Consider the following 16,030-nt stretch of genomic DNA (forward strand, 5'->3'; position numbering starts at 1 on the left):
ACGCTGGTGGGCCGGCAGGACGGGGATGTGAAAATATGCGTCCTGCAAGTCCAATGCTACCATCCAGTCTCCAGGGTTGAGGGCAGCCAAGACCTGAGCTAGAGTCAGTATTCTTTGAAAGCATTTGACATTCCAGAGATCCAAGATGGGAAGCAGACCCCCTTTGTCCTTCTTGGGGACCAGTAAGTAGTGGGAACAACCACCACTCCCTACTTCCAGCCCGGAAACGCACTTGATGGCCCCCTTGGCCAAGAGGGCCGTAACATCCTGCTGGAGAGTTTCCAAGTAGTCCCGACGTCCGGTGGTACCGAGGTGGCATGGCTGGAGGGGTGGACTGAAAGGGAAGGGAGTAACCCTTGCGGATGATCTGCAACACCCACTTGTCCGATGTAATAGCGTGCCTGTGTGGGTGATGACGGATCCTGCCACCCACTGGCATGGGGTGCTCCACAAAGCTCGGATTAGGAATATTTGGAGGTAGGAACAGTTGGGGCGGAGGTGGACTGACCCCCACGCTGACTGCCAGACCCGCCCCTGCAGAAGCTGTGTCCGTGGCCGTGCTGAGGCTGGTTCTGTGCAGGCTTGCTGAAGGAATGTGCCTGGGCGCCTCTGCCTTGGCCACAAAAGGAACGAAAACCAGGAGTGGCTGGGCCTTTTGTGGAAAGACCTAAGGACTTGGCCCGCGAGTCTTTAAAACGCTCTAGTGCACTGTCGTCGGTCTTATCGCCAAACAGGCGAGTGCCATCAAAGGGCATGTCCATGAGTGAGCTTTGGACATCTGGCGAGAACTCAGTAGATCTCAAACAGGCGTGGCAACGAAGTGCAGCAGGCATAGAAATCGCCCTACCCAGTGAGTCCGCAGTGTCCAAATCACACCGAATGGCTAAGTTACCGCATCCTTGCCCTCGGCAACACCTTGCAACAGCACAACTTGGGCTTCTTCAGGACACTGAGGCAACATCTGTGCAACCATATCCCACACAGTGTGGGAATAGCGACCCAATAGGCATGCAGTGTTCACGGACCGCAGCCCCAGGCTGGCCGAAGAGAACAACTGCTTATCGAACTGCTCCAGCTTCTTAAGAGTCCTTATCTGATGGAGCCATGGGAAAGGCACTCTGACGTCAAGGCTTGGATAAGCAGGCTCTCAGGCGTAGGATGATTGGTCAGAAAAACGGGGTCTACAGGCACCTGGCAGCAACGCCTGACATTCTTATCCACAGGGGCCCCTGTGGCCAGCCGCGACCAAGTGCCCAGCAAGAAGTCAGTGAGGGTGTCGTTAAATGGTAGCAGGGGCTCAGACGAAGTGGATGCCGTCTGGAGCACTTCAGCAAGGAGTTTTGAGGGCCACCATAGGGAGATCAAGGTTGAGGACCTCAGTTGCCCGACTGAGCACCATCGTATAGGAAGCGCTTTCCTCCATGGTAGGCCATTTGTGGGGGGGGCGGGGGGGGGGTGTAGTGTAGGTTAACCACTACCTATGTACAACGCTAAGTTAGCATAACCTCGACGACTGTTAGAGAGCCAGCTTGCTGCTTCTGCTGCTTTTGCACGCGACACTGTTACATGTTATTCATTCGAGAACTGCTGACTCGACTTTGCTTCACATGAGAACCGTCTGTTGTTTACCATCCTTAACAGCGAGCAGTGACCTTGGTCTGTACACCATGTAAAGAACGAGTCTGGGTCACTAGACGGTGCAGGTTGTTGTGTTCAGGTTGATCGTACCACTTCTTAGCCATAACATACATACAGCTGCCAATACCTGAAAGAAGAGTCCTTTAATATTGCAGGGCAGCATGTTTTCTGTTACATTTGAAACGAAGAGCTGTTGCAGGAGAGAGCCTAGCTGATCCTGTGATGTGATTCCACTAAGCTGATCTATAAGGTATGGGGTCCCCCATGCAAGCCTAAGAGACCTTCTATTAGTCTAATAATAACTTATTGGTTGTTAGAGAAAGGAGGGTGGTCGCTTTCCACTATCATTAGGATTGCTCCTTTCATTTTCTAGGGTATTGTAACAATGCTGATCCTAACCATTTGTCTGCTTGTGTTAGCCAAAGTACTGCATCTTAGGACGCGAGGTTTATAAAATAAACTCTTTAAACTTTACCGTGTCTTTGTTATTCTGTTGTGGACTGATATATAGCTACCTACGGGTATTTCGGATTCCCACCACTCCTGAGTGTATCTAAGTCGCTCGTTTTGGGTGGTCTATACATTGGGACTGCCGAGCTAAATCTCGGATAACGAATGTGACACTAAGCTAGTCGGATAGGGGTTCTTGGTTCTGAGGGGAGTTTCTGGTACACCACAATTCTGAGGTCCTGGTTTCCTGCGCATAGTTCTGTGCATAAGCAGAATCCCTGCAACGGGGGGGGGGGGGGGGGGGGGGGAGGCAAACCCTGGGTCAGAGGAGATGTCTAGGTTGCCGGCATCCTCCAAGTCAACTGCCCAGTCCTGCTCGGAGTCACACTGACGGGCAAGAGGGTCCTCGGACCCCTCTCAGTCGTCCTCCACCTCCGTCGCATGTGGTACAAACCGTGGCAGCAGAGCAGGAGCCGGAGAAGGAACAAACTGCGTCTGGAACGGTGCAGAGAACAGCGCAGGCCAGGGTCGAGCTGGCGCTGCGTCCCAATGCGGATCCCAGGTAGTAACAAAATGGTCCTGGAACCTGGGCAAGTGTGGAACAAATGGCACCCACTGCGGCTCCGGAGCGGAGGGTGGCGCTGGGGCCAGAGCCGGCAGCGCTACACTTTGTGGTGCCATGGCCGGAGCCAACGGTGCAGGATCCTGTGGCTCCGGTGCAGGATCCTGTGGTGCCAAAGCTGGATCCGCCGGCGGCCCAACAGGATACTGACACGGGACCGCGGGCCCGAAGGCGCACAGGCTGGAGCCCGAGGCCTAATGAGGCGGTCCATGGTAGCAAGAAATTCTTGCACCTGTGTGGGAGTCACCGATTGACCCGGGTAAGGTGGGTAGGGGCAGAACCCCTGTCCCCCTCGTCCGGATCAGGAGACCGACGGGGGGGGGGGGGAGGGGATGTCAGAGAGCGAACACACTTCTTCGACTGTCTCACCTGAATCAGAGGGTGAAGACTTGGAGCCCGAGGAGAGACGACTGTAGGCCCGCGAGCGCTCCCTGGAACAGCCCCTGGACCGGGAACGGTGCTGGGCCGAGTGCCGGACCTCCAGCAGCTTCCGATGCCGCTCCCTCAAGGCCTTGGGGGCCATGGCCCGACAGGGAGTCATGGTCGGTCTCCAGGCAGTAGAGACAGACACCGTGGGGGTCCGCGACTGACATATTGCGACGGCAGGCCCCACAAGACTTAAATTCAGGCATCCCTACATGCACCAAGAAAACCAAAATTATACAGGAGACAAAAGTCTCAAAAAGGGTAGTCAAAAAGTGCCTAAGGTACGCGCTTTCTGGCGCGGAATCAGAACTGACGTCAGCACGCATGGGTGGCGCTTAAGTAGTCTCCGTGACGTCATCTAGGTGCTTACGATGGCTGTGACTGACGCGGAGCCGCACGACACCACCTACTGGCGCGCAGGGGTACTGCTAGCAAAACTTTCTGGATCCAGTCCGACGCCTGGGAATATTCTAAGGTAAAGAATCGATCACCAATGTGTGTCTTTCAGATTATATACACACATATATATATATATATATATATATATACACACATACACATACATACACACACGTCATTTATAAAAGTGAAGAAAAAAAAATCTAAGACACTAGCACTGAGAATTTTGATCTTAAATGTCTAGCAGGTGACCCAAAAATAAAAAAAACAAGCCTTACTGATTTTCAGGTTACTTGCATAACCTGAACATGGTCTCCGGACAGGTTGTTTGTAAACCTTGCCAAAGCAGTTTTTGGGTCTTGTAGCAAGAGCGCTTTAACCAATATTTACAGTTGGCTTTTGATCAGCCACTGCTATCATTTGCTGGCTCTGTGTCACCTGCTTGCTTATTTGATGGCTTTACTTATCCTGGAATTGTCCCTCACCTGAATCACAGCTCCTTTCACACCCTTTTGACTGGATGATGTGTCCTTCCAATACTTACATTCAGAGAACTTTACGTTTATCATCTTTCAGCATTCCATAGGAGTGCCTGTGTTTTCCTGCTCACGCCCAAGTCTGCTCTAAATTGCTACGCAGCCTTACCAGAGCATTTTCAGTAGTTTTGTTACTGCTCGCTTATAAGTGTTTGTTTTCACAAGGGATTCCAATCCTGACACTATTGCTGTCATCTGGGTTTTTTAAGTTTTCTTCTACCTTTGAATTCTTAGCCCATCCTGAAACGTACTGCCATTTCTTGCTGATCATAACACCTGTTTTTAAGAGGCACCACAAACCAAATCGCATACGTTTTTTTTCTCACTGAGCAACGCACAGATGAGCTCTTTTCATCCTAGTCTTCAGTGCCCTTTTTTCTAGTTAAGCTTGTTTGGAGTTTGTCACTCCCCACATGTTCGCAATAGCAGAGTTTAACAGGTCTTGCAGCATGCTAAGTTATTTCTGTAGAGGGTCACTTGGTCTGTGAAGCTTGCTTCACTTCCGGCTGTGATTTTTCTAAAGTTCCGATGCTAGTGGCTTGCAAATTATTTTCTAGATGTCATGCTCTATGGTACATGTTTTTGTCAGTGTTTAAAAAGCTGGCATAATAAATCATATTGAATTATTCTTGGGATGGTTCCAGAACAAAGCACTAAAGTTTTCTGTTCCTGAACATCATTAATTTCTGTGCCACGCCCTTTCCCCCTCCTGTGCCGGAAGTTGCATTAGTGGGTGGGGTTCATGACGAGAGTCTCGTCATGGGCACAGCGCGACCCTGCTCCATGACGAGACTATCTCGTCATGGGCACTGAAGAGGTTAACAAAGTCAAAAGGAGAGACGTGTCTGCCAATTTTTATAAGCTTGTTTTCAAGCCCTACGACAACTCAGGAATAATTCAACAACTTAATGGAAATACATATTTCAAAGTTCTGTGGCCAACAAACACTAAATGAGGGGAAAAGCTGTGCACTAGAGTGGCTTGATTGCCACATGCACACAAAGTTAAAATTTGTTCAGCATCCAATTAACTCGAGCAGGATGTGACAGTGGAAATTAGCTTAACAGCGTGTGTTTTCAGAACTTAAGCACCAGCGTTAAATCAGTGACAAGTCCATCATAAACAGAGCAAGCTCGTAACAAAGCCTTGAAAAGGGATCGACTTTCATGTCAACCAGGGAACTGCGAGCACCACCAGTGTTTTCCAGACAATAGATAATATGTAATCAACAAGCCACTATGCAGTCAAATTTAGTAGAAATTCACTAGAGAAATATCATTCACAGCTGTAAAACAAAGACCATTTATTTAAATGTTTTAAGATTTATCTATATTTACAACTTGTAAAAAAAGCATTCAAGTGCAGAACAAATGACAACAGCAGACCGCATTCTTATAGATTTCTTACAGGCATTTTGACTTCCATGACACACCAGTTCCATGTGGCACATTCTAGTGCTCGCTTCCCGAAGCACAAGCTATTTTTGCAAAGCCACGCTTCCAGGTCATGAACAGAAATTACATCCCATACAACATTCACAGCAGTAGACATTGAGGAAAAAAATACAAATTCATTTCAAAACGCATACAACTACATTGGTTTGCAAGGCACGGAAACCGTGCAAGTCGTCCAACAGATTGGAGGTCTTCGAGTGCAGGAAACATTCGTACGTTACTTGCTCCCATTGCTCTGCACACTTTCTCACCAAAGCCACTGGGTCGAGAGACAATCTTGCCACGTTTGAAAAGAGAATCCATGAAAGCAACACCAGGTCTCTGCACGCGCTCTTCTCTTTTCCCTCGCTCATACCCAACCCTCTCATTCCTCGGCACCATCATCAATTCCACAAAGTTCAAACAGCCGTTTGGTCCATCTCTCAGCCTTGCGATTCTAGCGTTGGCACGAATCCATGTAATAGTGGATTAAAAATGCAACACCCACCGTGTTAAGACGAGGCACGTGCAGGGAGAATGGTGGATTGGATAGTAATCCGGCAAAAAGTAATCCGGGGAGCAATTTACAGCTGTGCTTTCAAGGGGAAGTGCTCTTTGCAGAACATTGGCAGCAAGATGAACGTAGAAATCAGTTGATGACCTCACTGTGCTTTGTACACGTGGAAGACTGTAAACAATACCCCAATTCTGAAGTTATGCTTTCCAAACGGGTAATCTGCAGAAAGTCACTGTCCAAGAGAAAATTAGACTAAATAAAATGAACACTGACTCAATGACAAACGTTGAACAGAAATGGCAGGGTAGAGTACACAAATCTCTACATCGCGGTCACTTAATTCCAACCTCTCAATTAACAAGTTATAAAATTTAGAACGTTCAATTTTTAGGTTTACAACAAAGGGAAAAACAACTGTCAAAATACTGTTGTATATGTTTGCTGCACGGTCTTAAAGAGACTTGCTTACAGGTATTATACAGTATACTTACCATGAACTTAGAAAAACAAACACACGATCCACTGATCCTACATGCCCCACCCTGAAGATTTAGATTCCATGCTTGGAGAACCAAAGCCTCCACCATTAAAGCCGCTAGTAGGGCCCTGGTTAGTTGAACCCCAGCCAACAGAACCCGCGTTTGATCCATAAGCATTAGGGCCAGCTCCAAATCCCTGGTTTGGTTCTCGTGGTACATTGCCCTGCACTGGATTGTTCCCCGGTGGTCCACCAGGCTGATTCGGTTGCCCCGACAGCATTCCCATCATGCCCCAGCTGCTCTGCAGAGCAGCTTGGGCTGCAGCCATCATAGCAGGATTAACTCCAAATGGTCCAAAATTCATGCCCCCTGCAGCCCCACCTCCTCCCATGTTACCACCTGGGGGACCCCCTACGCCGCCGCCGCCACCACCAACACCACCACCCCGAGCAGGAGGACCATATCCACCTTGGTTTCCAAAGCCTCCCATGTTCCCACCAAATCTACCACCTCCTCTGTCTAAATATCTGTTATTTTTAGGTTCTGCATTGGATACATGCACGCTGACTCCTTTAATAATCAAATCTTCTCCGCAAAGGGACTGGGCAACCTGTAAAACAAGAAAAAGAAAAAAAAGACAGTAAATTTCCTGTAACACCATACAATGAAAAACTTAAGTGTCAAGTTTTCAACTTCGCACAGTACCTGATCATCAGCAAATGTAACGAATGCAAAAGCCCTGAAGGGTTTAGGGATAAATACATCAACAACTTCGCCATATTGGGTAAAGAACTGTCGAAGTTCTTCAGCAGATATGTCTTCCGTAACACGCCCTACAAAGACCTTCCGACTGCGAACTGGTTCATCAGGACCCTGCAGATAGAAGGTAAAAATCCATTACCATTAAGTCCAAAGAATCATACATCATTCCCAACTACTAGACATGTCCACGTTTTCTTGCCATAACTAATGATGTAAGCTGTAGAACATCCCCACAACACTATGATTGACTAACTCTGCAGACCTTGCCACAAGCCACTTACTTGCCGAGATGCCTTTACGTAGATATTAAGTCTAGGTCTTGTAACTCAGTCAGTGTACACACAAACTGAAAAACATAAGCACGCCCTCCCCACCAACAGTACAAGAAACAACTTGGATAACACGCAATAGCAAATAACTTAGGACAGATCTCACCACCTTACCATCAATGCCTGGCAACGAACACACACTGAAGTTCGCAAAAAAAAAACTTCAAGAGAAACTCGTTTGATAAGCGGCTGAACAAAGGACAGAAATGTGTGGGTAACAGAGCAGAAGACTATAATGTATACTAACTATGGAACAAGGTCATTAAAGGACCATTTTCAATGCCTAAAGTGAAGGTCACTCGCTACATGTGGTCGCTCACAGTCCTGAAACTAGACAAAGGGCCTGTAAAATACTGAAAGCTTACCGAGTTCCAGTAATGCGAGGGGGAGCTGTCTGCATCCCCGCCCCATTCGTAGTAGCTGTGCTTCCCTCCGGTATTCATATAGCCCGCCATCTCCGGGTTACTAAAATACTAAAAAAGATATCCTATGCTCATGTGCCGCTACTAGGGTTTCCTGGCCAGAGTCCAACCAAGGAAAACACATTACAGCAAACTTATAAGGGTTCTATAAGTACGTGGAGCGCCAGATATGGCCCCCAACTTAATTCGAAAAAAAAAAAATGAAGGTGGAGGGGTAAAAGTTTGAGCACAAGTAAGCAACAGTGGGTGACGAAATTATACACCCAGTGTTTAAACATGGGGTGTTCTTTTAAACAGTTCTACTCGGCAATGTGTAAACTTACTAAAGCATACTCTACCTCGCACACATCAGCTCACACCCCCTCGGATAAAAACCGTTTGGCAGCGGAAAACATAACTTGATGCATTAAAAACAGGACATTGGTGGTTGGTGCACAGGCGATTCGCAGAATTATTCATAAAGAGTTAGAACTACTAGTGCTGCCGGCCATTTCAAATTTTACTGGTAGCTCAGATGGCATTAAGACAATCAAGGAACAAGGCACTATCTTTTCCAAAGCTCTGTCTAACGTGGGAGGGTGTATTGGCGACTGGTTACGATAGGTAGTGGTCCTTTATTTAGTCTTCTACCCTAGAAATAACATGATAAATTCAACCATGCCAACACTTCACACTTGAATCCACACCATGCAAGGTGATTAGGAAAGGTTTTACCAATATAAAAGTATATTTTTCATAGTCTCATGAAATGTGCTAAAAATTACACTCAGCCATTTATCCAAGAGCCATCATGCGCCATTTACCTTGGAGTTTGGGAACTTGCAATCGCACCATCGCCCATCAATCATGTGCCGCTGTGACATCACTTTCACTTGGGTTTCATACTCTGTAAACCGCACGAATCCAAATCCTTTTGAATTGCCAGATTTTGCATCTTTCTTCACCTATTATCGATCAGTATGGAAAAATTGAAAATGTAAGCATACGGCACAAATGACAACAGTTAAGCACTCAAAATTAAATGATTTTGCAGAGGCCACAGGCTACCTGGTGCACTCAGACTTATGGAGCACTGCAGGCACGTTACAATGAGATGGCACTACTTGCTCCACTGATGACTGCCAACAAGGACTGAGCTCAAAACTGAAATCTTAATTGGAGACGCAAGTAGATGGAAAAAGACTGGCGTATGGAAACCCAAAATACATTCGCCACTATTAAAAGCCAATATGGGTTTAAGAGGTTGTTACTGTCCGATCCATCCTCCAACTATTTTTAGCAGGTGTATTTTTCATTCAAAAATGCTGTATAATCTAACGAGCATTGCCACAAAAGAGCCAGATTTAGTGCTTTTGCATAAAACAAAAAAGCCAGAGAATGGCAAGATTGGTACGGGATTATATATATATATATATATATATATATATATATATTAAAAACCAGAATTTAAATATCCTTAATTTAAAAGGCTCAGCCCAGAAAACGCAAATGCTGTTTTCAACCCCCCCCCCCCCTTCACCAAAAGAGGAAGGAGAGAGCAAAAACGAAATGACAAGACAAAAAGAAAGAAAAAAAAATTATATACCTACACACATATATAGCCATTTGTTAAGTTTGGCTCGAGGGTTTATAAGACAGTAAACACTTAATGTATTTCTTTTAAGTTCTGGGTGCTTATTTCATGGGTCTAATCCTTTTTTTATAGCTGGAAATTCACACATTAAGGATGACCATTCACGTAGCTGGCACGGATATCAACGTTAGGTAGAATGGGAGAGTAGTATTTCCTAGTCCCACATTTTATCATGCATCAACAGGGAGTCAAAATGTATTTCCCGAATGCACTATGTTGATTGATGAACATGATGCAACAGTATTGCTTATTAAAACGTGCATCAATGAGTGCTTTGCAAAACAGATGGTTCACTTGTACATAGTACCAAATTTTACAGTTAATAAAAACAAGCATCGACACAAATGTCTCGGCCATGCTATATTGCATCCCCAAAACTGTGCAGCTTGAAAAAAAACAAAAAAACTCAATGATAACCCGAGATGCTTTTTTGTAGGTGCACGCACGCTAACACATTTTCAAACGTTGGGGCAAGAGAGCATACTGTAGAGCTCGGGGGTAAAAGTACACAAATAACAGCACACCATAGAGGGGGCGTGGAAAGAAACTGAGTGGGAGAAGAAACAGAACAAGCAGGATGGGGCAATTACACGCAGAAAACTGGTTCTCATGAAATAATTTAAGAGGAAAAAAAAAAGTAGCGCCTGAAAAGTGAGCAGCAGAAAATAAGTAATGCACCCAGTGTAAGGGAGAGTACAAACACTAAAGGGGAAGTAAAGCCCACACAAACTAACAAACACGAAGCAGGCCATAGAGACAACGAAGCAAACCAATGGCAGTCAAAGAACGGGGTCTAAATCCGCTGGAAGCAAAATACATCTTGCAAAAGAGTGCTGCTGTCCAGTAGGCAAGACCTTAAGAATGGAGGAGCTGGTACTGGATTGCAGGTTTAAGGCATCCATTTCCTAGGCAAAACATAACTTAAAATGCATAGAAATAGAGGGAAATGGAGCTCACATTCTATGATCTTTCAGACGTAGCGCGGTTGGCCTGTAAATTTTAATATGAAGGAACGCATGTCTAAGAAAGGGGAGTCTAGAAAAACTATCCCTTAAAAGCTTATTCTTCCAAATGTTAGATATCTGGACTGTATCAAAAGTATTTTGCAGATTACTGTGCAGTTAGAGGCTAAATACCACATGATATATATATATATATATATATTTATATATTACCACCTTGGTTTCTAAATCGTGTGACCTTACATCAGGGAGAACACACCCTCCCTCCTAAACTTATGGAAAGCCCGCAAGACCCTGCTCTACACAGGACAGCTGAAATCCAATTGAAATGTGGATTCTTCGCACTCCGTGAGTGTATACTTGTAATCCTATTTATTCAAAGTGGTGGGTGCAGAGTTGGTAAACCGTTCTGAGCACGAGGGTAAATGAATGATATAGTGGACAAGCGTTATTTCCCTTCGGAGTAACGTCCCCCACTGTGCACTCCTTAGATATGTTTTAATAAAGTTCTGTACACTTCGTCAAAAATTTCTTTACTTTCTTGCATTAATTTCTTTACTTTATTGCATTCATTTAGGTTATTTTCATACTATTGCATTCATAGTGTTAATTTCACATTTGTTGCGCCCAATGCATTTCGGGCTGAGCCCTTCTTCAGGGGACTTACATTCTTAAAGTACAAGAATGATGCATGTAGTAATTTACAATATTGAATAAAACAATGGAATTAATGTCATTAAACGGGGTGTCAAAAGATATAAAAGTGTGTGAACTGACAGGACCGCATCATACGCACCTGAACCCCTTGAAGCCTAACAAAAACATCCTCCCTCGCAGCACTCAGGCGCTTAATGGCTAGACAAGCGAGAATATATATTACCTACTGGCACTCGCCAGTAGGTAGTTATAGTTAGGACCCAGTTTCCATTGTAAAAAGGTTTTGTTTTACTAATAACTTGGGCGACATTTGACAAAACTTTTTTTTTAATTAAACTAGCATGTCCAAGGTTTCAGGCTGATTCATAAAGTGGGGACTGAGAAGGGGGTGGGGAGGTATCCCAAAATGCATTTCCCCATGCAATTTCCTTTAGGGTAATTAGATACAACTATAGACCGAAAAGCTGGAAGGAATTACACCAAATTTGGCACAAAACTAGATCTTGGTACAGTAAGGGTGCTTATCGTAATTTGGTGTAAATCAGTTAAGTAGTTTTGGCATTATAAAAGCAAAAAGATGTTTATCTAGCGACGCAGTCACAAGCCAACAGCACATTGTAGTTAGCTGGCCCAAACCTGAGAAAATAAATTAGTTGTCGTCATTTTTTTTTTAAATCAGGACACAGTTGGGTGGAGGGCACAGGTAATATATATACACACGCAAACGAGAACACTTGCACGGTCTTCGAGACATGCAGCATATGGGCATTACGTTCCGCCCATCTTTACAACTGCCTCCCATTCCTGTCCTTATAAATGATGGCTTTTGATTTGTCAATAGGCTTACCAGTCCCCTCCCTCTCTCCTGTTACCCCCCATAAGGACAACCCCTCTTACATGTGTCCTTACTCCCTAGCTTTCATTAGCAGTTAGGGAGAACTATTTACTTAATTTAATGTCTTGCAGAAGCAGGCACGAAATGCTGTGAGTGCATAGCAATGGCAGCCACTTCTTTTATATCCAACCCCACACAGCACTGCCTCTTTGAAGCACGTTAGCCCCTGTTCAACAAAGGAGGCACGCATTATCCTCTCATTTTACACAGAACGCATGCAGCCTTTAAGCCACACCTCCAACTCCCCCAAGAGTACTAAAGCCTGGGAAAGAGGGGGGCAGGGTCTCCCCTCGCAGCAGTCCGAGGGGCTGTCCTTAAGAATGCAAGCACTTAACAGCAGTTTGAATACAGTAGGGAAATGAAGGAGTGACAGCCTAATTTACCCAGAAGGAGTATGCGGTGGAAGTAGACACTTGGGCATGTATGCTTAAGTGCACCAGTACCGTCCCACCAGAGCCCGTACCATCCCTGCTCACCACAAGCCCCAGGCCACCACCGTCCATTACATATATGTGGCCATGCACCAATCCAGGAAGAGTGTAGCACCGCCCTTATCCCACCAGCAGACATGCTTATCGACACATTTAAGGCTGCAGGCACGCTTGCAAAGGTTTTTTTTATTTAATGCACTCGAGATGCAATTCAGGGAGCCCGGGATCCAAAAGCACCGTGACGTGCTTCCCATTTTAAATCTATACCAATGAGACCTTGTTCATTGGCTTGTAAGCGTTGTGACGTCAACTCGTACTACAGTAAAAACCACAGCTTGCAAGGATCAGCGTGAGCGGTTTGCTGCATATTTCTGAAGGCTTTCTCGACATTCCTTCTAACTTTTGCCTCAATAGACACTTTGGCATCAGGATTATCAAAAGGCGTCCCACCCAAACGATGTGTGCCTTCAAAAATGGCTAAGTAATGTTATGCTACTCTGGTTTTTTTAATTCATAATTTTTTTTTCATTCAATTTTTTTAGTTTCTGGTTACACAAAAACTTCAACATCGTAACAAAATGGTACGTAATACTTTATTTCTTAAACTTGCCTTGCCTATGATGTTCACAGCTCTTCAGAATTTAAAACTCATTTACAACGCCAATAGATCTAACTGAAAAAATGCGCGACCTATTGCATGTCTAATACTTGTTTTGTATGAGGTTAGGGACCGGACATGCTGAAGTCACAAATGATCCTTTATGTATTAAGGATGTCAAAACAGCTTATTTCAAAGATTAAGGTGGGAGTCGGTTTCAATTTTGTAATGTTTTGATTGTAACGTTTCTCAACTAAGTAACAATTAATTTTGCGCGGTCCATATTAATCAAAATTACAACTTGTTTAATACATATCCCCGACCAGGAAAATTTTAAAATAGCAAAGATTTAGCCAAAATGTACCAGGTAGACCACACTTTGATCGTTGCTTGTCATCTCACCTGATACATTATGATCCCAACGGTGTCAAAATATACCTAGTGTAATAATTACTACATCCTGTTCCAGGAACACCAAAGTCAGGCACGAATCTTGCACTTATCTTGAAAAGGTCCCCCGGACAGTTACACATCCATGAAATTCAGGATGGTTACCATTCTTGCAGCAACTTTGTTTTACACTTACTTTAAAATACGTTATGCGCCTTTTCGTCTACTAATTTTAGCGAGAATATCTTAATTATATCGATGCTGGTGAGGTAGAGTACTAGGTATTGTAGCAAAGCCACAAAAGACACTTCTCATATAGGTAGACTTTGTTAACAGAAAAAGAGCCTTAAATTAGTTAAGTTCTTCAACAAAGTGTAGTTATCAAGTGAAACACACCAGTACTAACCTGCACCATAACAACTTCTCCGAAAGTGCTAAAGTAGTCCTTCAGGTCTTGCTCAGTAGTCTTCCAAGGAAGCCCCAAAACGATCAGATCTGAAGTTTTCACAGCTCGCTTCACTTTTACAGCGGAGGACCCATCGGATTCATCCATTTTCCTTTTGTTATCTAAAAACAAATACAAAATATATATCTACTCCATCAGTAGTCTTCCAAGGAAGCCCCAAAACGATCAGATCTGAAGTTTTCACAGCTCGCTTCACTTTTACAGCGGAGGACCCATCGGATTCATCCATTTTCCTTTTATCTAAAAACAAATACAAAATATATATCTACTCCATCTGTGAAAAGCGACTAACTATTCTAGTGCAGGAATTACAATGACACCAAACTTACTTTGTCCGTGACCAAAAGTGTAACAGGGCGGTCTGAACAAATCACAAATAGTAGTTAACCACCTTACGAAAGGAGGCTTCACAGGACTGCAGTATCCAGATACAAATGTGTTAAATATGAGGAATCAAATTCATGCTTTTAGAAAACCTACCTTTAGGATAATTAACCACATAGACCAGGTTCCCCCAACCACTCTCAGGGGCATGTAGTATTCCTTCTACTAGCCGGACTCCCCTCATACATTGGTTGACTGGGTTTCTGTATCGCAGACCGCAAGCTCCGGGAAATTGGGCAGCGACGGTGGAGAGAAGGACCGTGCCATCATCCTCGGAGGGAATTTCCATGGGTTCATCATTCTCATCCTCCGTAATACGGATATATTCCATCTCCATGGCAGCCTAGACGAAAGGTAGAAAACATGCAGTTCAAACTATAAAGTTTACCGGGCAGCAAGCTCAACGGACATACATTGATAAAACGCATTTACAGGTTGCGTAATATATGCTCATTCCCTTGAGGCTATAACGCAACTATGAGCGATAGTAGTATACAACGAAGTCCTACGCCTTAACCCAATTCGGGTATCTTGAGTGAGGGACTGGACTTGCAGGGAGTGACGTGGTTGCCATCATAACCACCTACAACATTTTAATAACGACATTACTAACAGGCCGCCTGCCACCGATCCCGGATTGAAACAACGTGGAGAGCGTCACGCTTTCACACAGTTTGTACTATTCGTACACACTAAAAGGCATGGTCACCACGAGAGCCGCAACGGGTTACATACTCTTTCTTTTTACCAACTACCACCCCACATCAGGAGTTGGAATCATTTCGAAAAAGTATTGGGTATATTTCCTGTGAATGGCTTTCTTCACGCTGCCCTACCCGGAATCTTACCCACTGCGAAGGCGACGATGCGTTCCGATTAGTATGCGTAGCGCCCGTCAAAAAGCTACCACTCGGCTGCTGTAAGGGACCAGTATTTTAACGGCCAACCACCTCACCACCGTTCAGGAACAAAATGGCCGCAATCAGGTAGCCCGCGCGAGGACAACGGCGTACTATGGCCGCGACCAATATACAACGCTGTACTTGAAAGGGGGCGCGAGAGACGCCACGTTGCGTTATTAACCTTTCAGGCAACCAGAAGGCTGCCTTTAGTCCTTGCTATACTCGCTTCTATAAATTATATTACTTTATTCAACCATTACCGCAGTTGACGGTCGTGAGTATTGTTGTCACGAGCACAAGAGTTTTGTGAATTCCCCCCTATTCATAATACTTGGAATGGTCCAACCGGTAGTGCTTCCTACGTTTAACGCATGCGCCGAACCAATCGCGCGAACTAGAGCGAGAACCGACATTTTTTGTGTTTCTGTGTCTACGCATAAATAGCGGCCATATTTGGGATTTAGGCGTAAATGCGAAAATAACACAAGGTTTACTCTCTCTATTGCTTTAAACTCATGTGTCAATTTCTGGTCTATTATACAATACAACATCATGTCAAGACCAGCTTTTCGCAATAAATATTTTATTGCTAACTCAAATGATGGTATGCCCTATCTGAAGTATATAACACCACCTAAGTGTGGGGAAGGAAGCAAGTCCTTTTGATATTATATTCCCTCACACATCCTAGTGGTGTCA

The 16,030-nt window shown here is 44.7% G+C and overlaps 1 protein-coding gene across 2 annotated transcripts; it reads right to left on the minus strand.

Annotated features, from left to right (window-relative positions):
• Positions 1-5,349: 5,349 nt before the first annotated feature.
• Positions 5,350-15,435, minus strand: LOC146868354 (TAR DNA-binding protein 43-like). Of its 2 annotated transcripts, XM_085609858.1 has the most exons (7): positions 15,278-15,429; positions 14,526-14,772; positions 13,986-14,146; positions 8,817-8,957; positions 7,957-8,064; positions 7,206-7,373; positions 5,350-7,110 (listed from the first exon to the last, which is right to left on the minus strand). In XM_085609858.1, exons 2-7 carry the CDS (start codon positions 14,764-14,766, stop codon positions 6,550-6,552), a joined length of 1,380 nt encoding a protein of 459 aa, XP_085465984.1. In that variant the 5' UTR covers positions 14,767-14,772; positions 15,278-15,429; the 3' UTR covers positions 5,350-6,549. The 2 variants fall into 2 exon arrangements, with proteins under 2 accessions (XP_085465984.1, XP_085465985.1); XM_085609859.1 differs by lacking the exon at positions 7,957-8,064 and having other exon boundaries at positions 15,278-15,435.
• Positions 15,436-16,030: the final 595 nt, after the last annotated feature.

Source organism: Triturus cristatus, chromosome 1_2 (assembly GCF_964204655.1).
Source record: "Triturus cristatus chromosome 1_2, aTriCri1.1, whole genome shotgun sequence".
Classification (NCBI taxonomy): Eukaryota; Metazoa; Chordata; class Amphibia; order Caudata; family Salamandridae; genus Triturus; species Triturus cristatus.

Bases quoted from the DNA above. Each gene is read 5' to 3' on its own strand.
- LOC146868354 (XM_085609858.1), bottom strand. From the start codon at position 14,766: ATGGAGATGGAATATATCCGTATTACGGAGGATGAGAATGATGAACCC. The intron at 14,147-14,525 runs GTAGGTTTTCTA...ATTTGTTTTTAG, and splicing joins TGTGGTTAATTATCCTAAAG to ATAACAAAAGGAAAATGGAT. The intron at 8,065-8,816 runs GTAAATGGCGCA...TATCTTTTTTAG, and splicing joins GCAAGTTCCCAAACTCCAAG to TATTTTAGTAACCCGGAGAT.